The sequence below is a fragment of the Monomorium pharaonis genome, chromosome 5 (genome assembly GCF_013373865.1).
Source record: "Monomorium pharaonis isolate MP-MQ-018 chromosome 5, ASM1337386v2, whole genome shotgun sequence".
NCBI classification, from domain to species: Eukaryota; Metazoa; Arthropoda; class Insecta; order Hymenoptera; family Formicidae; genus Monomorium; species Monomorium pharaonis.
In genome coordinates this window covers 23,752,199-23,775,717 of record NC_050471.1, presented here as the reverse complement: position 1 = coordinate 23,775,717, position 23,519 = coordinate 23,752,199, and the positions used below count along the sequence as shown (strand labels likewise).

General features: G+C 31.7%; 1 protein-coding gene across 4 annotated transcripts in view; it reads right to left on the bottom strand.

Annotated features, from left to right (window-relative positions):
* Nucleotides 1–2,545: 2,545 nt before the first annotated feature.
* The window catches only part of LOC105839511 (inactive rhomboid protein 1), a 137,640-nt gene continuing 116,666 nt past the window's right edge, over nt 2,546–23,519 (bottom strand). Inside the window, exons 10-19 of one of the 4 annotated variants that reach the window (XM_028192803.2) lie at nt 13,294–13,610; nt 12,949–13,038; nt 12,175–12,363; nt 11,288–11,471; nt 8,639–8,875; nt 8,505–8,531; nt 7,805–7,995; nt 5,730–6,026; nt 4,807–4,960; nt 2,546–4,026 (exon numbers count right to left, since the gene is read on the bottom strand). In XM_028192803.2, coding sequence (XP_028048604.1) covers nt 3,595–4,026; nt 4,807–4,960; nt 5,730–6,026; nt 7,805–7,995; nt 8,505–8,531; nt 8,639–8,875; nt 11,288–11,471; nt 12,175–12,363; nt 12,949–13,038; nt 13,294–13,610 — 2,118 coding nt within the window. In that variant the 3' untranslated portion in view covers nt 2,546–3,594. Of the gene's footprint in view, nt 4,027–4,806; nt 4,961–5,729; nt 6,027–7,804; nt 7,996–8,504; nt 8,532–8,638; nt 8,876–11,287; nt 11,472–12,174; nt 12,373–12,948; nt 13,039–13,293; nt 13,611–23,519 lie in introns of all 4 variants that reach the window. The other 3 variants (XM_028192804.2, XM_028192802.2, XM_028192805.2) reach the window with 3 other exon arrangements.

Below are 23,519 nucleotides of genomic sequence, written 5' to 3'. Positions count from 1 at the left end.
TTTGTGCAAAAATAATTTTAAGATCATTTCTACGAAGAAAATAGAATATGCACGCGTATATGCACGGAGAGAATTTTCTCTTAGAATTTACCTTTAAAATCATAGTAATCATAATATGGATATATATATCGAAACATTTCATTAATTTTAATTAAAAAATTACTAGAATTTTAATAAAATTATATTAAATGTAATTTTAGTAAAATTATAATTTTAGTAGTTTTATTCAATTTGACTAAATTTATACCAAATTTTACTAAAATTATAAAAAAATTCTTCAATGTTCATATTTTCCTATAATAACCATAATTTTGAAGATAAATTCTAACAGAAAATTCTCTTCCACGTATAAACATACGAACGAAATAAAATGGGGACTGAAAGCGGTATGATTTTCCGTTGCGATGGATGTGAAGAACTGATGCTTCCATCATTACGAAATACTAGTAACATCGGGAACTCTTTTTTCCGTATTCCCCATCAAAGAGTTTCGATTCCGACGATTTCAATCCCCAGAACAAAAAAGTCATCAAACTAATTCGCGCAAGTGTCTCGCGTATTTGTCTTTTCCACACACTGCCCTCCTCTTCTATTCCCTTCATATTCTCTCATGCTGCCGCAAATATATGTATTTACAGACTTCAAAATTGATCAAGAATTCTGATATTCGCGCCTTCCTTTCTCACACACAATGCCTTTCTCTCGATCTCTTTCACGCTGTTATAAAAAATTGATTTCGCCTTAAATCGTTAACACTTTCCTTCCGCCTCCTCTGCCTCGGACCTCCCCTTCCCTTTTATCCTCGATGAGGAGTTTATCATCTGGATACCAATCGAATGTCTTGATTACATCTCGCAATACTGCATGCATTACATGTTTTATTTTACATTAGAATTTCGTGATATTTGGCATTAACAAAATGTAATGTAAAATACAGTTTTATTTTAAATTATATTAAAATCTTGCATATTATATATAAAATGTATAATTATTTAAATGTCGTATTCTTATATATAAATCTTGATGTTATAATACAAAATTGCATTGATTGGAATTATTTTAATATTAAGATTGTAACATTTTAAATACTAAGTAATATCAAATAATATTAAAATTTGTTATTGACAAAATTGGAATTAAAAATAAAATACAAATTAATTAAATTCTGATTGCAATAAAATAATCTTTATTACATATTAAACCAATGCAATTATCTTTTGACAAAATAAATCAGACATATTTAAGTCGAAATCTAATTCTATTAACAATTACTAGATAAAAGCAAATTTCTTAATTAATTAAAACAAAGTAATAAAAACTCAACATTTTTATCATATTTTAATATATTAATTCTGGAATATATATCTTTTCTTTTTAAATAATCATATTTAAGCATAATATATAAATTACATATTTTATAATTTAAAAAATCAACATATTGTTCGAACTCAACTTGATATAAAAAATTCCGTTGAATTTAAGCATCTTTACAAATATAAGAATACTGATATATAATAACAAAACAATCCTTTTAATTTACAAAATTTTATTTAATTGATATAAGAGTAATAATATTTTATGCTGAAAGCCATGAAATATTTATCTAATTGTAAAACGATTCTGATTACATTTACATCAGCTTTAATCAGGTTTAGTAACTAAGCGTATCAATCACAAGTGTTTTACTTTACTGAGAAACGGCTACGCTTGGCCTGCTTAAAGATTATGAAACAATTAGTGTATACGTAGTCACTGTCCGTATTTGTAATAATCTTAAAGATAATATGAAATAAAAATACTTTCAAAAGTAGTTTTGATAAGGTAAATATATATACGTATTTCCTTAATTTTTTACCTCTTCTACAAATATGCTGAGTCAACAAATATCACAAATTATACAAATATCACAAAATTCGCGAATGTTTGATATCCAGATGATGAGCATCCACCGATCGTCCCTGCAGGAAGGCTCGCGGCCATCGTCATTACGGCCGTCACGGTGCTACGAAAAATATCTCCAAGGTCAAGCCATCACAGACAATAGTTCCGGATGTCGGAGGTGCGGGGGACTATATTGTGCAGAGACGAAAGACGTGCGCACTTTCAAGGTTCTCCCTAAAATTAGCTTACTAAGGTCGCTCTTACAATGGTAACAAGACTCGATCTTATTTACATCTGGCTTTCCTCTCTTCCGTTATCCTATTAACACCTTGGGAAAAAGGTGAATACTAATCGCGCGCCAAACTCTCCGCGAGATCCCAGAGTCGATTCAATGGCGCATCCATCCGTTATCGGCATCGCGTGGCATCTAAAACCCCGCGATATATTATTATTTACACTCCGTCGGCGATTTAGAGTCTTTAGACTCCCTCAAGGCCCCTCGCTGGGCCCAAGCCAGCTCACATCGGGAGCCACTCACTACGCTGGGACTTAATAATGTTAAGGCATCGTCGTGAGTCGACGAACACGAGTTTCTCTCTCTCTCTCTCTCTCTCTCTCTCTCTCTCTCTCTCTCTCTCTCTCTCTCTCTCTCTCTCTCTCTCTCTCTCTCTCTCTCTCTCTCTCTTTCTCTCTTTTTTTCTTTAACGTTCGTTGGCAGTAGCGAAAATGTCGGTCGGGATCCATCACCTTCACCCGCTCGATCCAGGCACTATCAAACCCCCATGTCCCCCGAACGCACCGTGATATCACTTTTACAAATAACGCGAATAATCGAAAAATGCGATCGTGGATGTTCAAAGTTCGGTAAACTTTCTTGAACTTGGAAACTTGTAAAACTTTGGACTCGCAAAATTTCTTTAGAAGCTTAGTAATTCGAATAGCGTCATCGTGGAAGCGCAGTCGTTAAATGATAGGATTATTTTCAATGTTTGCGTGCCACAATTTCGCAGATATAATGCAAATTTGATGATCTTCGCAGCTCGATGAGATCGCTAAGTATCCCAATTAAAGGTCAAATATATATTTATTTTCATTCTTTCTTTCAATTTTAGACCATGAAACGGGAAATTATTGTTCTATCCTTTTTAGCTTCTTTAAGAATTCAGAATTTGTTCCTATAATGAGATTTCTTCCTTTTTCTCGATAACTGTAATAAAGGAAAATATTTATTGGTCTTTTTTTGCACAATTCTTTTAAAAATTTTAAAAACTTCCTTTTTCAACAATTCTCCCAGCTAAATTGATGTAAAATATTTATCGATCCTCTTCAGATATCCAAAAAAATTCATTGATTATTTAATTTTCCAGAGAGAATTAAAGAATCCCTTTTTTAATTTTTCTTTAAAATTCAAGAAATTTTTCTTTCGATTGTTTTTAAAGAATTTTCTTTGGCTTCGTACAGTTTAAGATTTTTGACGATTTCAAAGACTTCGAGCTGCAGTCATCCTTTAAACGGAGAAGTCTCTTTTCATTCAGGTTCCACTCGATCTTATGACTTCTTCAGACGCGTTTGGGAGTCGATGAGGAGCGTCGTCAGAACGAGCGTGACGAACGGTAATGGCGTATTGTGATGAGGTGCGCGATGATGAGGAACGTGAGTTCGGGGGCCGAGCGGAACAATTTCGCGCTCGACTGTGAACCGCGGCCCCGTGTGTCATACTGGCTCCTCCCGCTTGAAATTGATATTTTGGGAAGCGCAAAAGTCGCGAGTGAACGGCACGCAGTTGAACAGTTTGCACACCTCGCACTCGTACACCGGCACGTTGTAAAAGAGGGCAAGCAGCAGAGCGAACAGGCTCACGATCAGAATCAGGCACACCCAGATCAGCAGGATCTTCCGTTTACGATCGTAATGGCCGAACGAGATAAATGGCATCAGCGCGTAGGCCGCTAAGAAGCCGAAAATGAAGCCGAACAGATGCGCGTAGTTGTCTATCCACGGCAGGATACCTAGCACTAGCAGTCCCAGCAGAATCAGGATAAGCTTGGATAGCGCGCGACGCGGATGCTTCAGCATCGGCCAGCAATGCAGCACTTCGACCACTAGCGTGGCAAGAAGAGCGAAATGTGCACCGGCTGGACCAACCTATAATCAAATGGACAATATTGACAACAATGTTCCTAATGTATACATCCAGAAATAAACAAACCCAGCGAAAAACGATAATGAATTCGACATCAATTCGACGTCGAATCGACATCGAAATGATGATTTCGATGTCGAATCGATGTCGATTCGATCTACTATTTCTCACTGGGAACTTCTACGAACGTGTGATAATAAAGATAAAGAAATTTTTGTGTTTTGAATATAGAAAAAATAAAAAAACGAAAGAAACAAAAAAGGAAGAAAAAGAAAGATAATAAAGAAAAAAGAGAAAGAAAAAGATCTTTTATAGCACTATCTCAATAACAAAATAGTGTCTATAAATGAGCTTAATAAATTATGTAATTATGTAAATATTATTATATAATCTTAATAGAATCAGACGTAAACAAATAATCATAAAACACATATTATATAATTAAGTAAATCAGTGACTACTGATAATAGTTTACTTTCCTAAAATGTAAACAAAATTTATATCGTTTGATGAGAACAATGGAATATAACGCAGAAAAATTTATTATAATAAATCTATTATAAAATAATAAGATCTTATTATCTATTAATTATAACAAGTTATCTTGATAATTTGAGATATCAATTATTGGAAAAAATTTAAAAACTTCTCAAGGATTATATATTTCTTATAAAAGTAGCAAAACGTTCTTTTATAAACAACTTTATTCGTTATCACAAAATGCATTAAAAACTATTATCAAATTATTATTAACAACAATGTTTAAGGTTTTAAATACTTACTTCCGCCCTATAAGGGACAAAGATTGCGCTGGCCAAATTTCCAGCAAGAGCACCAATAAAGTAGATTAAAGCGATGCGCAACGAGCCTGTTAGTTTCTCCAAATCTCTCATCAGAAAGTATTGTACCAGCAACGTAATTATCAAGTGGACGATTCTGAAAAATCGATTTATTGAAATAAACATATGAATCAAAAATTAATTTTTTTAAATAAATTATTTCGATTAATCAAACAACTTTATTTTATTAGGTTTTAATAGAACATTGAAAAAAAAGTTTCATTAAATATACAATTTTAGCCCAGTAAATCTTACTGGATCGGCGATTAAGCTTATATATGCGAGAAGTCCTGTAAAAATAAGGTGACTATTCGTTAAAACCTAATCTAATCTAACCTAAATTTGCATTGTCAACCGAGTCCTCTAAATAATATTGTATGCAGTCATGTAAAAAGTACAGCAGGTGTATCTTCTGTTGATTTAACCTTATACATCTTACTGAAATAATACAGTAAAATTTACTGGACTCTTCCATACAATTAACCAAACGTTTTTCTCAGTAAATAAAAATAAAATAAAGTATATTATTATCTTGTTTTCTTAAATTTTATTTAACGATAAATTGATTTGATTTAGATTATTTAGAAGAAAGTTATCAATACTAGCACACCATCATTCCTGGCCGATCGTGCTTTTATCAGCATTAATATATAATGTTTAATTTCTAAATAAGAATTGTCGCTTTGATATATCGACAACCTTCTTCTATTAGAATAAATAAATTTTTAAAACAATGTTTTTAGTTAAATTTGTTGAAACAAAAATTTAGAATTTTTACAATTAAATAAGAGTTAAGAATTATTTAATTAAATTTATTTTACATTTTCTAGACGTACTTATTAAAATAGAGACTCAATTTTTATTACCCGGCATGAAGAAAGATGGTGGTAAAAAGTCTATAGAACTGATCCGGCCATTCAGGATGCAGAAATGGTATCATTCCGCAGACGTCGTGCAAACACTCCACCTGAGAGCACAGGGATGCTTCCTCATGAAAGTAACCATGGACGAAATCGCAGTACTCCTTCGTAGTAATCCGACACATGCCGTGAATCCCGATGCAACACGGATGGCCGATCACCTCGCACACCATATGCTCCGCCATCTTATCCTTGTAGCGACCGATGGGAAAGTTGGCATTGCCCCGTTGATTCCCGTTTTTACTGCCAAGAATTTTCCAATGTTATTCTTTCTCATAATTTTCTTATCATTTTAATCTTTACAAATCATGTTTTATTTCCATTTTATATTTCCAATATTATATAGAGTAGACTGTGGGATGAAAATTTAGACACAGTAAATGCAATATATTCGAATATAAAAATATGAAAAAAGAGAGATAAATAATTGAAGACAGAAAAAAGATAGATGTGGAATAAAAACAAAAGAAACCTTTGGCAACATTGTAATAATGTAATAAGAAAATATAACATAGCTTAGAAATATAGACGTAAAGGCGTATCTATACAGCATAAGAAGTTTGTAACAATATTGCTGAAACGTTTCAATATTGCTTATTACAATGTAAAGATGTTGCAAAGGTTTCTTGTAATATTACTTCAGTATCGTTGCAACCACGTTCCAAAAATACTGCGAAAAATAATATACTACGCGTCACTCGTGAGCAATACCAACCATTGCCACTTGAAAGAGACGGCTAAATTGTGTTTCTCGTACACAGGAAAAAATATTTTGTATTTGTGTTAAAATTTTCCTGTGTAAAACGTTTTATGTTTAATTTCTAACACAGATGTATGTAATACACTCATTATTATGTTACTTAGATTACTTTATTATTATGTTACTTAGGTTACCATATTAAATTAATGTTGACAATTTTCAAAAGTTAAAAAATTATACGTGATTTTTACGTAATTATGTGCAATTTATACGTAAATTTATAAATTTTTTGTGACATATTTTATGTTTAAGTAAACAGATAAATTGTTTTACTTTTCTCTATGGACATAATTTTCATGTTAATCATAAAAGTATCGCTGTCTTCTGTTGTTTAGTTTCCGCCAAAAATTTTCATACATGGATTATGTCAATTCAACATGCTAATTTTAAAACTGTTTCTTCTATCGTACTAAAATAACATTTTATTTTAGTTACATTTAATATTATACATATGTCAATTTAACATAAACTTTGATTTCTGACACCGTCTAAATTTTTGTGTTAATTTCTTATATATTATTTGTATTGCATTTTAACATATTTTCTTTATGTTAAATTAATATAAAAATTTGAGTGGATAAATTGGGACATGTAAAATGTGTTAAATTTAACACAAAACTTTTTAGGGTGTAATTAAAAAAATTATATAAGATAGTAAAAGACGCAGCATTATAAGATTTTCTTCTCAAAATTGAGTTTAAAAACAAAAGCAAATGAGACGTAGTGATACAGTAGAATTTTTGACAGCAAAAATTAATTCACGAACATGTGCATATAAGTCATATATGCAAAAGCTGGTAATATGATACCTGATTATCAAGAACATCAAAAAATAGTATATACTGTATTCTTGTAATATAATGTTTTTAAAGTCGAATATTTTACCATTGCCACAGTATTGCATCAACATTATTCTATTGTTGCAATCTTCCAACGAAATGCTTCTGCAACCTAATTTTTGTAATCTTTCAATGTTGTGTATGTCGTAAGTCTAATTTAATGACATAACGAACAATTTTAACGGAAGAAAATGGTTATAATAAGTGATAGATATTAAATAGTGATTAAGATATAAGTAAATATGAGTGATTAGACATATTGTAAACTGTTGTTTATTTAATAGGCTAAACTAAGGCTCTCTTCTTAAAGAAAAAAGATTCATGTAAATTCTACTAAGCTTATTTTCGTAAAAAAATAAATAAATTTCGTATAAAAATATTCTAGCATTTGCAAAGATAAATACATAGGAAGTACAACTCACCTGAAACGTTGACTAAAGGGATTGGTTTTCCGGCAGATTGGCCACTTAGTGATGTCATCTGGCCACTCGTAAGGCGCGATGCTTGCCGGAGCGTCGCAAAACTTCGGATCCAATCCGCAAACTGATCCACTGATACGGCCGCCAGGCCCGCTGTCCCCGGGTCCCCACTTCTTCCAGGTCGATATTGTATTCTGTGAGATTTTAACATAATCACAATTAATTTCATTGCTAAAATAATTTTTTCGAAACTTTAAAATATATACCCAGACAATACAATGTCCAAAATCGGAACGTCTTAAAGCATCTTGTAGACGTCTTTTAAACATCTTCTAAAAATATGACATAAGACGTCTTACATCCCGATTTTGGATATTGCGTTGTCTGTACCGATCTCTCCTAGAAAACATGCATAAATTAGTAACAGAAATACGCGTAATTTATTAGCAAAATAAATATGTAGCAAAAATTAGAACTTTTCTCTTCTATTAATTAAGTTGGGACAAATTGGGAAATTGATATAAAATAAAAAGTGTTTGTGTTCTTATATCATCATTTGTTGTTATTCAATTTAATGAAAATAATGAAAAATTGCTTATAACACGAAGTAAATAGAAATCAATCTTTTTTTCTTTTTTTTCACTTAAGTGCTTTTGGGGGGAAGGGGAGGCTACAGAGTCGAAGTAAAAATTACGTAATTTACCATAGCAGTGGATCTCATTCCCCGGACCTGTCGGGCGCGCATGGAAGAAAATTTTTATTATCATGAACATACGTGGACGTGAAGAGCCGGCGGAATGTTACGAACGTTATTTCAAAATAATTGGGGAAACTCACAGAACACTCTGCTTTGCTGGACTGAACGCAGCCGGAATCGTCGTTTCTGATGCAACAAGCGGTATCTCGTTCTCTTTCCCGCCACACGTCGATCTCTTTCAGAATCTTGATGTCCCGGCGCATACACGGTGCAAACTTGGCGCCAAGGTGAATTAGATCCGCGGCTCTTGGGCCTAGCCAAAAGTTCGCGGGTTCTTGATAATCGACTTGTTGTAACGACAGACTCGTTACAAGAACCTGGACACAATTTGATTCATATTGCCTCAATTAATTTTCACTGAGAATCCTCAACGGTCTTTAAATCAAACAAATCAAAACAATAATTAAACATCATTTAAAAGAAAATTCTGGTCTAGAGCATAAAAGAGTCTAGTTTTGGGAATTTTGTTTAAAGAAGAATCACATATTCTATGTTTTTTATATATTTATCCCACATAGAACGTGACATTTATTAGATATCTAATAAATCTCCATAGTCCCATGGGACGTCTATCCCCATGTGTCATGGAAGTTAAATAGATCTCTAATAGAGATCCATATCACATATCTATGACAGATGTTCTTTACAAATCCATCATGAGCATCTATTAGACATTCATTATGAATATATAATAAATAGAATCGAGCAGTATGCGACATTGCCGATAGATGGATGCGGCGCTTTATTTGTTATAATTAACAAATAACAAAATAGAATAAAAGGCGCAGCATTATAAGATTTCTTAGTTATGTTTTAATGATAAAATAATTCCTTTTCAAATTACGTTCCTATAATTAGGTTCCAAGTATCCGAAACAAAAATAAATAAAATGTTATTTTGACATTTATAATTAAAGTATCATCATAAAACACCATTCATAAAAAATTTATGAAACTTTTAATTAATTTAATTTAGTTAATTTAATTGTTTAATTTAATCATCGAAGTATAAAACATCTATAACTAATTCACGTAACATCTATAATATAAGCATCTATGAATATGTCTAACAAAAGTTTAATGGAGGCATACAATGCGGAATACAGATTCCTACCGGAAGTCTAATGAATGATTAAAGAAGTTCCGAGTTTCCCTGACAAATATCTAATAAACGTTTATTAGAGGTTTTTGTTCTATATGAAATATTTTGAAATTTTGATGTAGTAAATATTTATTAATTTTTACGTAAATTTAAAATTAAGCACACTTTTCAATTAAATATTTTTAATTTTTTCCATACTTGATGTTATATTTAAAAATTTTATCAAGTAATCGATACTTGTTACTTAAAACTACCACGTTTACAGTTTACAATATTCTTATCCTAGTTCAAACTACAACCATATTCATACACTGAAAAAAAAAAGTAATATATTCAATAAGATATGTTATTGCGGGCTGCCAATTACAGATATACTCAATAATATATGCTATTGCAATATCAACATTGTACTTGCATTAACAAATATTATTGTATTGAGTATTTTATGTAATTGGCAGCCCGCAATCACATATGTTATTGGCTATATTACTTTTTTTCTGTGTAGTAATTAAAATTTTTTTTAATTTTTTGTTTAGTTAAGCCTGAAGGTTACAATTACGTCACCGATACACATATTTCCAAATAGAAACGCATACAGAAAAAATTTAGCATTATTTTAATTTGCAATCTATGATATATATAGTATCATAATTGCCAATCTAATTTTAAAAATCATTAATTCTAAATTCAAATTATGTAACATGTAGTAATCCTTAAAAAATTAATGCTAAAAATAAAAACTTGTATAATTATAGTATAATAGAGAATTATCTCAACACAATTATTGCTGAATATATTTCGGAAAATAAGTTTGTAATTAATGTACAAATTATTGCAAACAAAAGAAAATCATTACAACATATAATTGTATAATTATCAAACATTCTTAAATAAAAATTTCACAAAGAAATTTGAAGTAACATGCATGAGATAATACTATTTCAATTATTTGTAAATATTTGATGAATAATTCAATAAATTATTTATCGAAGATTTATAAATTATAATCACAAAATTTCTTTATAGCAAAAGATATAATTTCTGTTTCTGCAAAGGCAACAATTATTGTAAAATTTCCTATCTGGGTTTAAAAAATTTTTTTTAACTTACGTAATATAAAAACTAATAAACATTTAGCCATATCAAATATGTAAATATTTACTATGTGCAAGTAGATGTAACAATTTAAAAAAACATGTGCAGTTTTCTTTAAAAAAAAGTATAAACCACTTTTTTCAAGATTGTAATACCTCCAAAAATATAGCTTGAGATATTTTAAGCAAGTACAAATTTCAATATATATTTTTAAAAAACAAAATTTTGTCGTAAACAAAGATTGAAGGCGTTGTTGTAGTTGCAGATCTTTAGTAGATTGTAGATCTTAAAGTGATCATTCACTTCTTGTTACTTCAAACAAAGATTGAGTAGACTCAGCGTAATTTGCTTTGATCCAGGGTAGATAAAAAGGAACTTTTATCTTTTGTGCCATGCGCGTAAAGTGCTTAAATTTATTTCTCAGCGAGATTAGTTTTTCAACGAGCTTGAAGAGAAATTCCAAAGTTCTCAAGAAACGAATAACACAATCGTGAATAATCTTGGTCGATAAATAGTGATTTCTATCTGCTTACCAATCCCGATTGATGGTTGAGGTCCATCCCAACGGGACCGAATCCGTAACACGCCAGCGATATTATCAGAATCAATACTTGCACAGTAGTGATCCAGTACGTGAAATACGGTCGGTGATCCTCAAAATCGTCTAACTGCTTCTTTATATCCGGCTTGTGCGTGACGCTTTTTCGAAAGGATCGCCTGGAATAACGGGAAAAATGGAAAAAAATAAATAATTCATCGAGCTTTTGTTCGTTTTGAGTACGTCCCGTTTGCTGTGAATTCGCGTTTACTAATAGACAAAATGCTTCCTCTACGATAACGTTCATCCGCAATACACGACATTAAATTTTGCGGCGAATATATTCCAGCTAGAAATAATTAATTGAATCAACTAATCAGTCGATTCAACTAATCATTTCTGGTTCAAATAGAGAGAGTATTAATATAATATATATATAATATTATAATAAAATAATAATAAATGCACAGAGAGAATTTTTTTATTACAAAAGTTACCTTTAAAATTATGCTAAAATTTTAAAATTTTGAAGAATTTTATTAAATTACAATAAAATTTTTCGAGGTTTACAATTATCAGGATATTGAAGGTGTAAATTATAAAAGAAAATTATCTCCTTGTATGTCAGAATATATTAAAAAATTATAATATAAGGCAGAATTTAATTTAGAGGAAAAGACGTGCACGATTGATTAATAATAAAGTTTATTTTGAATAATTCCGTTTGAAATGTATCCAATAAAAATTTATACGGAATCTCTTTCTCCTGAACGCATCACATCTCACGCAGTCGGTTAATTGATTTCCAATTAAGACAGTCCAGCTCTACCGTGGGAATTTAATTTACTTTAGACGTTAATAAGGAATGAGATATGAACGTACCCGAAGAAGCGACCGACAATGCCCATCCCGTATCGTCGCCGATTGCTGTTGTCGAAGACACGATCGATCGTGCTACGGGAGATCCTCGTGGCCCCGGTTATCTCCCGGCTGCGGAGAGTCACTCCTTCCTCCTGCGGTACCCTTGTACCCTCCACCAGAGGCGGCGCGTCGTACTTTGACCTGCTCCAACTTGTTTTTCTGTAATCTCTTTCTCGTTGTACATGTTTGCGCGTTTATCGGTCAACTACGGCAAATCTACTTTGCGAATTGCTTTTGTTCGCGAATACGAAACGGGTCATTCAAAATCGCGCGCAACCCTCAAAAACGTCCAAACGTCAATAGCTCTCTCTCTCTCTCTCTCTCTCTCTCTCTCTCTCTCTCTCTCTCTCTCTCTCTCTCTCTCTCTCTCTCTCTCTCTCTCTCACATTGTGAGAGTTCAAAAGCAAAGGAACTTTTATAAATAAAATTTAAAGCTCGAAAAAACACGTAGATAAATCTTGCTTTTCATTTAATTCACAATAGGAGATCATGCTTTTCACGTAATTAATCCCGTTATTTCCGTGACACTCACGAGAGATTATTCTTTCTGATTTATTAAAAAATATTCAAGTTGCTTTCGTGAAATCGACATAAAATATTATTTATTAGTTTTCGAGCTGGTTAGTTAACTTTAACATAATTAAAATTTGACATAGTTTGAATGGTGTGACATTTTAAGGGCTATGATATCTAATTTTCCGTCAAACAGCTTCATTAAACAAAAAAAAAACTCACCTGGAAATATAGTGGTCCCTCGTAATCGAACGGGGTCGTCTGACTTGTCCGTCGATCGCCATCCTGTCGTCCTTCTGCTGTGGTGCAAATCTGCAGAAAGAAGCGTCGAATATTTCACCGCTCGAAAATTAAAAGGAAAGAAAGATTTTCTCATCTAACAATTCTATATTAAAAATGATTATTAAAAGTCACTTTTCTTGATTAATCACAACTTTAACGTTATTGTTCTACTTGGTTTCCTTGAAAAACTTTTCAAAGGGGTAATAGTAGGATTTCATAAGATCGCACTTTTTAATTGTCTCACGCACCCCAAAATTCCGCGCGCGTAATCCCATATAGACCTACCCAACTAATTCCTCGGTTCTGATCCCTTCGCGATCCTGCGTAGTGTCGCAGATGTCTGCTATTTTAGCGTCGACCTCTTCGTCCTTGATTAATCCACTAGAGGTCTGATCGATTTGGGTCTGCGATTGTTGAGACGAAGGTGGCGGAAGGGGCGGCGGTGGCGGCGGAGGCCTCTCGAAGAAAGACTCGTCCTCGTCCTGGCCGCTGTCAGGATCCGAGGCCGCTGTCCTCGACAGATACGCGATCGTGCTCGGCGGAAAGCTGCGCGACTCCGGGCGTGATTGCGAGCGCTCGCGAGGACGCGGCCTTGTCAGCGACTGGAAATACAAGTGCTGCGGTTAAATAGAATCGCCATATTCATATTGTTGAGAATTGCTCAGATATTTTCGTCAAAAGTATCAATTTTTTTCTTATACTTCTGTTTATATCCTCCTGTAGGGTTTTACAATCGGCTCAGTACTGCGCCAACAATAGTGAATACTGGTCGTCGGAGTTCGGGTACTGGTGTGGTACTGAAATACTATTGGCGCAGTACTGGCGCAATGTTGGATGATAACTTGGGTCGAATATTGACAGACAATACTAATTAGATAGGCAGCCAGTCACTTGCCAGTATTGACCCAGTACTGTGTGCCAGAATGTCGAGCAATGTATGGGTGTTAACCATCGGCCAAGTACTGGTTTTTGTTGTAAGTAGACAGCCAGTTTTTTGCCAGTGATGGCCCAGCACTGACTGACAGAACCTTGGCCGACAATTGGCTGCCCTAGTGTTGGCTAAATCTTGGTTTCATTGTCACAACCGGCAACCCTATATGGGTCGGTAATAATAATCACGGAAAAATTTATCGCAAATGGAGTTTGAATCTAAACATAAAAGTCGTTAAGACAAAAAAAATTAACTTTCCTAAATTTTTCAAAATTATTGATTAAAATAGTTGATTCAAAAAAATGTTATCAAAAATTTAGGAAAAATTTCTTAAAATCTGTATTATTACTTAAAAAATTTATAACTTTTCCTAAATTTTTGATTAAATTTCTTTGATTTGAGTATTTGTGTACTTGAGTTATAAATACTTGAACTTATGATTCAAGCATTTTATGTATTTAAATTAAATACAATTAAAATTATATATGACTGTAGTGTTAACTTAAGTATATACATACTTGACTTACATATATTTCATTTGTAAACTATGACTAAATTTTTCAATTTGATTAAATTGGTTCAAGTATTTCATGTATTTTCTTTAAGGTAAATAATTGAAATTCAAGTATTGATATACACAACTTAATTTTGCTAAATTAACTAATTTCTTCACCTTAATTAAATTTTTTCAACTCATATATTTATATATTTAAATATTTATTACATATTAAAATACATTATACTTTTTTAAGCTAAATACTAAGAGCGAATAAATTTAATCAAGATAAAAAATTTAGCGACAACTTTTTTTCTTAATATACGAGCAATGTCAACAAATAAGAATTAATTTGCAGACAGGTCTTCTGAAAACCTTAAAGAAATAAAATAATCTCTGATACTCCACCTTCAAAATTAACAGTTTAATTTCATAAAATGTTGAAAGATTCAACGAAGAGACCGAGACACGCGAGCTGTCTTAATGGTAGCGTTTAGAGAAGCAAAGCGTTAGAAATTGACGTTTAAAGTTTCGCGGCAATCGCTAACTGCGCGCTACATCTCCAGTTACCGTTCCGATACCACTAATAAACTGTCAGAGCTGTCGAAAGCACACTCACGCGCAGCGACTGGGCGCCGTTCGACCGGTCCACTCGCCGGCACCTACTACTGGCTGCTAACAGTCAGTAGTAAGTGCAAACCAGTCGACAGTCACCTCGTGCATCTGACCGTGCACTTCCTACCATCCCTTCAAAACTTCATAAAACTGGCCGCATTAAACGGCAGTTTAAGTTCGCAACTTCTACCGATATTGTTTCTTCGACCATCACGCCCCTCGACTAACGAGACAACGGCGTCTTTGTCGAGCAAATCCGCACGTTATATACCTAGTGTTGCGGAGTAAATTAATAAAATATCGTTCATAAACCTTCTTACTTTAGAGCCATCCTCCCTTTAAACCTTCTCTGAAAAATAATTTATTGTAATTTGTTGCGTTTTTAACATTATACAAGGTGTCATATTTTAATTTAAAAAGTGAAATATCTGGAAAATGAAGTAAACGACAAACTGTTTTAGACAAAAATTATGATCTGAAGAAGAGATACGTATAATAATAAAATAATTTTTATTAAATTAATATTTTCAAAGATATGTAAAATTTATTGTCATTTTTCAATTTAAAATTATATAATTTTTTAAATATAATATGATTCAGTTTATTATTCTGTGTGTAAAATTTTGGAGGTACAGTTAACAATAAATAAATAGTTAACGAAATATCTTATTCTAGCATATTTTGACATAAAGTATAAAACTAGTAAAAAATGATGATCTTTATGTAATCTTGAAGAATTTATTTTTTCAAAAACTGTTTTTACTATTATATTTATCCTGCTTGGCACACAAATACAATTTTGTTTAAAACTTTTTTTATTAATTGTTTCGTTTTCAAAATATTTCACTGTTTCAATTAAAATATTCAAAATACACTACATACGTAACGTTTCACAAATAAATAATATGTATGATATCCTTTACAAATAAAAATGTTTAGAACATTCAACGCTGTTGAAAGAACCCGGATAACGTGATGGAATGTTTTAGACTATTACGGTTCTTTTTATAGGTAAATCTTTTTGTAATCGAGCGTATCGAGACAATAATGGAAGATTGAGGGCTTCCAATTTTCCAAAACAGCCAGGCACATTTTTCAAAATACGCCGTTCGAATTGCCGTGGACGGCGATTAACGATTGGGAACAGTGCAGCGACAGTATAAAATCCGATCGGAAAGGCTCGATACGAAGCAATAAACAGGGTGAATGTTAATTCCCGCAAGCCGTGCACGAAATTAAATTCCGTCGGATTTCACAGAGGCGCAGCCCCACTTCCGGAATTTTTCCGCTTTAACGAGTACGCCATTATCGAGAGAGGAAACACATATCTCACATTCACATTCTTCGTCCATGTTAAATATCTCAATTTATACGATGTAAATTCTTCGACAAATAAAATTACAAGATATTTGTATCGGCATTCCACCAGAGCAAAGACAAATTCAATGCATACCTCCATTTCACGGTATTGTTTATTCGTCCATCGTAGAAAGAATATGGGAAATTCGTCAGATTTTAACAATTAAAACCAGGTTATTGTTGGTGCTCTCAAGTTTCATTGCCTAAAGACAGTACGACACGATAAAAAGCTAATAGCATGAAATTAGGAAAACTTTTTTTTTATCTAACAAAGTTAAGTTAAATCCCGTCCAAATGGGACAACACAACGACTGTGACAAGTTGTGTCACTCGTAAGTCGTTGAAAAGAGAAGAGATGAGGAAATTACCCGAATTGACGATAACGATCGGCAATAATTTGAGACCTGATTAATTCGTACCGGCGCGGCGTTATTATTAGATTACATTATTGGCTCGCCATTAATATCGATCAATGATGGCAAACGCGTAATGAGCATTCACTGGGAAAATCCATCATTTTGCGAGCATATAATTAAACGCAGATCTACATAATCCGGCATTAACGACTACGTTGGCGGATACGACCGCGCAGTTGCAACTTCGAAATGGTTGCATAGTTAATGTATCGACCCCGACATTTCTAGGCCTGCAGAGATATCAAAACTTCCTGAAAGGACGTCGACAGTTGTACCACACCTTTTACTATTTACTTATGCTATATTCGATGTTTGTTTTTTTCAAAAATATCACTGACAATTCGGCAAGAAGAGCTAACAATCCAAGCATTCCTAAAAAAAAATTCCTAAAAATCTGATATTTTTTTGAAGAAATAAAATGTGAATCTGATTGCATAGCTCAATTTTCTATTTCGACAGATAATATTTTAAAAACATTCCTTCAAAGAAATTCTTTTCATATTTTTATTAATATCTTAGAAATTGTAAGAAATGTTAAAAAAATATATAAAATACAAAAATTTATAATTTATGGTTTGCCCACATATAAAGAAATATTTAAATAATTTTTTTAAACATTTTCTCTCTCCCTCACTACTAATCACACTCTTAATCGATTTTATTACAGATTCGTGATATTTTCAAAAGGATAATTTATGCATTATAAAAATTTTCTTATATGCTAATTTCACACAACTCTATTTTATACATTATTTATATTGTACAATGGAATTAATACAAATGAGTTGTAATATTCTTGATTTATTATATTACAAACAAGTTGTAATATTTTTGATTTACTACAAACATCATTTATTGTACTTCGAGTTTTACAAAAAATATAATATATCTTTAATTCGTGCAAGGTTATAAAGGATTTGTGAAACTTTGTTTCATTATTATTGAACAGTGAAAAATTTATATTTAGTTTTTTGTAGAATGACGAGAAAAACGTTGAAAAGTTATATATATATTATTATATTATTGTAAATCATGAACTTTAATATTTAATACTTTTTCATTATCTCTAACAGGAATCACTACGTAATCAGTAAAGAGTGAAAGTCGCAATTGAATCAATTATTACCGTCTTATAATTTTTCTAAGATATTAACAAAGAAGGAATATCAGATTTTTTTTTAATGTCTTTTAGCTTAAATCCTTTGCTACATAATCATACAAAGAGTGTCTATTTTTTGCATTTTTTAATCCATGTACATAAATATGTAATTATTTTACATAAATAATAAATTATAAACAAGACATCACTGTCAAAATTAGCATTTTATTAGACAAAATTTATATCGGAACGGAAAAGATAATAAATATGTCTTGAAAATCTTTTTAATGTTTTAAGGTTTTTAAACTTCAAATATGCCATCAATATTTAAAATTTTTTAATAGCAGATCCAATGTAGTGATCCAAAATGACAAAGTTTTAAAAAATTACTTATATTTAGCTGAAAGTTTATATTTTACATTTAAAACTTCTCGTCACGTCCTCGTCGTTCATTTTATACTAAAACAAGACCTTTTCATTTAAAAATATAACAAAGATTTGTTCAACATTGAGTGCGATATTTTAGATTTTCAAATTTTAACTATAAATTTAAAATTAAATATAAAAACTTCTATACATAAAACTTCCGTTGTGCATAAGTCATAATTATCTTCTTTTTATTTGACTGCTATATTGCCATTTGCTCCCATTTAGACTTTTTAAATTTTGATAGATTTGCAATCAACAATCTCAAAAACTAATAGACTAAGACTTAACAAGATATGTTTAAAAAAGAAATTTGAGCACAACAGAAGGTTATGATATTAAGATGTTAAGATTATAATTGTTGAAGAAACACTAAAAAATGTTTACATCTCTTAAAATGTTGTAGACCTTTAAAACCCCTAAATTTTCGTATTTAATATTTTTTAATATCTCTTTTTAAGGTTTTTACGGTATTAATGGAGAAATAATAAGTCCGTCGATTTTCTTTGAAATGGCGTTTTCACTCTTAGAACCGTTTATTAATCGAAACAGAAAATTACAGTGATTAATTGAATTAATTGGTACTTTATTTCTGGAGAGTTTGATTTTTCAGGAATTATTCGGGTTGCTGAAACTTCCTTGTTAGTAAAAGAAAAATCTGCACAAATTGCATGATTAAACCTTCTGAATCAAGGATAAGATAAATCACTTTACTTCTCGTCTTTTTGCGGGAGAAGATAGGTTTTCCTTATTTACTTCTCGCATGAATGCGGCAATGCGCGCAATTCGCCATTTCAGTGAAATTAAAAAGAAGATGGAATACAAAAGGGAAAGAGAAGAGCAAAGAAGTGGTGAGAAGAGGAAAAGAGAAAGGGGGAGGGGGAGCACGCGTCGCGTCCGTCGCGTAACGAAGTGTTTTAAATCTTAGGGCGGCGTAACGAAGGGAGTAGATTACCCTCGTAACTCGCTTACCCTTGCTTTACTCGCCCTTTATGCGTCCCGGTGAAGGGAACTTAATTAATGGCGGCGCAACGCGGCGCGGCGCGGCGCGGCGCGGTGCATGCGTTACACGCAAATTTTTATTAAAATTTATATCGCGTCTGAGCGGTACGCGACGTAATAAGGAGACAGCGACGCCATTTATTAGCGGAAATCTAATAAACTCCATTATTAAGTAAGATCGGCGCTGCTTTAATCAGAGCGCAACGTGTAAAAGCGCGCGCGCACGCATGTGTCCACCGCAGCTGCGTTTTTTCGGACGGGACTTTACCAGCCGCTGTTTTACACCCGATTAGTACGCATACAAAGTGGGATGTAGCTCTTTGCATTACAAACTTCTTCATTGACGGTTATAATTTTTTTAGCGCGCATTTTTTGACGAAATGTTGGGACAGGGAATTCTAATTTTTGGCCGTAAACATTGGAAGAATGAGAGTAGAAGTCGTTTCGCGTGGAATTTGCCTTACGATTTCACATTTGAAATTTTGGCCAAATTACAACTAAAATTAGGTCGAGTTGTGTTAGGAAAAATTTCGGGCTGGGGGTGAATTTTTCCCTCTTCAGTGAATTGTTACTTATGTTCGTCATGTATATCCAAAGAACTTCTGTTTATATTAATATAATAAGATATGATTGATAAGATTCTATGGATAACAATCTTGTACTAACAAGAATTGTGTCACATAAATATTTACTAAGTTATTAAATAAAAGAAAATAGGGGGTTTATAACTCCCTTCTTTCCTCTAAGCGTCAAATCATTTTAAAATACTAATCATTAACGTGCAAAATTGTACAAAATATAAATAGGGAACCATAATTCTTCAATATGACTTTACAAAAGAATTAAAAACAAACAAAATAATTAAATAATTTTTAAACTAATAAGAAAATTGTGCTTAAATTTTATACAATTTTTTAAATTAAACAAAATAATAAAACAATTTATTGAAATTTTTATTTCTGATAATTCTTTGAGATTTGACACATGCTTAATAAAAAAACATACGTCGATATAAAAAATCGTGCAATTCATTTCAAAATACTGTGTGAACGGAAATATGTTTTGCAAAGCTTTTGTTCCAGATTCAACACTACATGTTATAGTTGCTATTAAAAATAGATTTTTAAACCGATTTAAACAGCGCGGGTTGTATTTCCGCTTAATAAATTTCATTATTGCAGAGAGCACAATCGCGAGAATCGCAGAATTGTGATTTGATGGCGTGGAACGGATCGCCGGCAGAATTAATTTGTATCGTTTTTTGGACCTCATTTTCATCGCTTTGTGCACAGCTCTCACACGTAATAATTCCGTGGCCTCGAGAAAAATCCGGACACCGGACAATACGGAATTATCGGCGGAAATCGCTCGATCGTTTCCGCTCGTTTTAAAGCGCTCGGTGTGCTATGTAATCCAAATAACGACAGAAAACGTTATTAACAGATCACATTTTGCATTAATTAAAAAAAAAGGTCAAATGTAAAATATAATTGTATGTCTAAAATTTAAATTTATAAAATAATTTTATTTAACAAATTGTATTATTACCTCATTAAACGCTAAATGAAATTTTAAAAAGTCAACGTATAAAGCTAATTTTGAAAATACTGTGTACCAATCATATTACTTTATATTGTAAAATATTCGACATTTAATTTATAACATCCAATTCCAAGTGGAAATAGAATATATTAAACGAATATTGGATATTTGCGAGATATTGATATTATTATAAACAGAAACAAATGAGTTTTATATTTATATACTAATTCTTTATTACAGCATTAAAATAACAATGTCATGGTTCTTATAGCTACAAATGCAAGTCAATAACAGTAATACCAGTTCAAATTTCCAAAATAAGATGTTGTCTGTGAATTTTCAGTACCATGTTCGTAAAGTTGATATACGAAATATATCGAACAACTGAATCAATATCACCGATAAATTTTCGATATTATGTCTGTACTAAAATTCAAAGATTTATTTGTAGTGCAAAATAGTACTTTGCAGCGCGCCGTTGAGGACACGCAAATAAACTCTTTCCCATGAAGAAAAATACTACGCAATGTATTATAAGTAATACAATAAAAAACTCGTCTATTTTTTTTTCCTTTGTGTTAGATTAGGTTCTTATAACGACAAAAAGAGTTCTTATGATATCTACATTAGAGTTATAATAGCGAAAGCCAGTATCTGTTTTTGGTACAGTATTATTATTATGTTATAGTATCTATATATTATTAAGTTAGAATTGTGAAATAATGCGTTATTTGTAACGCCGTTATCGTTATATTTTTGTGTAATAATTCTATTTTTTTCTGTCTGTAATGTTAATGATAACAAAATTTATCGCGTTATTTTATAAATATAATAATAAAATGTATATAATACATGCATATGAGTCATACTGGGATTAAATCAAAACTATTATAAATTTTGTGTCAAAGCGCGACATAAACAATTGGATGCTATTCTGCAAAAAAATTTTGTGAAAAAAAAAAGTAACGAACCGTTACATTAAAGTAATGATAATAGTAATGATAACATGTTATTTTTAATGCATTATTAAAGTAACGTTCTCAGCTCAAAAATTATTCAAATAACTCCAATTTACGCCGTGTAGAGATTTACATCGCAGAAATCATAAAAAAAGAAGTAAAGGTAATTTGCTCACAATCATTCTATTATAGTATTATTCAGTTAGTGTTGTGCATATTGTAATTTCAGTTCTTTAATAATATTAGTTAATATTAACAAAACCATCGTAAGCTGAATATATTATCATTAGCTATTAGTCTCTAGTATTATTCTACTACTTCATTGGATGCTGAGTAAAATTTAAAAAAAGCAACACACAAAGTTAATTTTAAACATGAGTCATATAATTTTATATTGCGAAATATTCTACATTTAATTTATAGCAGACTTTACGTAAAATTATCGATTAGTTTCTAAATAATAATGCAATATATGATAAGAGTACAATCTTTTTCGACAAGTACATTTAAGCACCTTAATTATTAGTATTAACTAATATTATAATCTTGTTGCATGTAAAATAAAATTTAAAAAAAACAGTAAAATAATAATTAAGCATAACATAAATTTGAAAAGAAGTGCACGTCAATCGTATTATTCTATGAAATATCCGACATTTCTATTTAATTCATAATAAGACTCATGTAAAATTATTGAACAGTTTCTAAATAATTATTTTACAATAATGCAAGCATAACCTTTTTGGCAAGTGTTTAAGCGTATTAATTATTGTTATTGAATTGGCTATTAGTTGCTTACTAATAATTACTAATAATTTAACGGTTTCGCTCATGTATATGAATTGCTCATGAAAATCATAATAACAAAACAGGATATACTTTTCAAATTCGCTGAAAGATCTAAACAATTGACAAAAATTTTAAATAATTGAGACAATCTTAATGCATAAGAATTAATCACAAGTGGCCTTGAATTTTTCGTTCAACTTGGAATCGACTTGGATGCGCGCGGAGTCGACGCTTTCTGCGTCTCATGCGTGAAATATTTTAATGGGTTGTCGTGTATACAAAACAGACTTTTCCGCGACGATACACACTTCAGTCGTCGTCCCGCTAGTTCGAGTTAAGTAGTAAGTTTTGAAATATAGCCGCCCGACCCGTGCACGCGCAACCATGTCATTGCTCGATGAATTCGAATAGCCGATTGAAAGAAGCAGAAAAAAATATAAATTCGACATCTCGAGCAAATCAGCAAGTTATTGTCAAAGCTCAATTTATTATTTTCGTTTTATGTCTGGGTCGCAGTAAATTGCTTATCTAATTCATCAACTACAAAAAATTTTAATTCAGCAGTTAATTTGAAAAATGTCCGAATTTTGTGATTCTGATATTTTAAATACGATATAAATAATCTCTCCTTATTAATCTAGAAAAAGTTAAAATATCATGTCATAAGAGGAAGGGTACATGACAATAAAATATTTTTTAGTTCTAGTTTAACCGAAAATGGCACACTTCTTTGTATCATTCACATGTCACGGTGTTAAAAGAACATTTTAGACTAGAACACAAAAAGTATTTGCCTGTTTTGAGAAATTTTTTAAAGAAAACATATATTTTTATATAGTTATATACTTGCGTATAGTAAAATATCTTCAAATTTTGA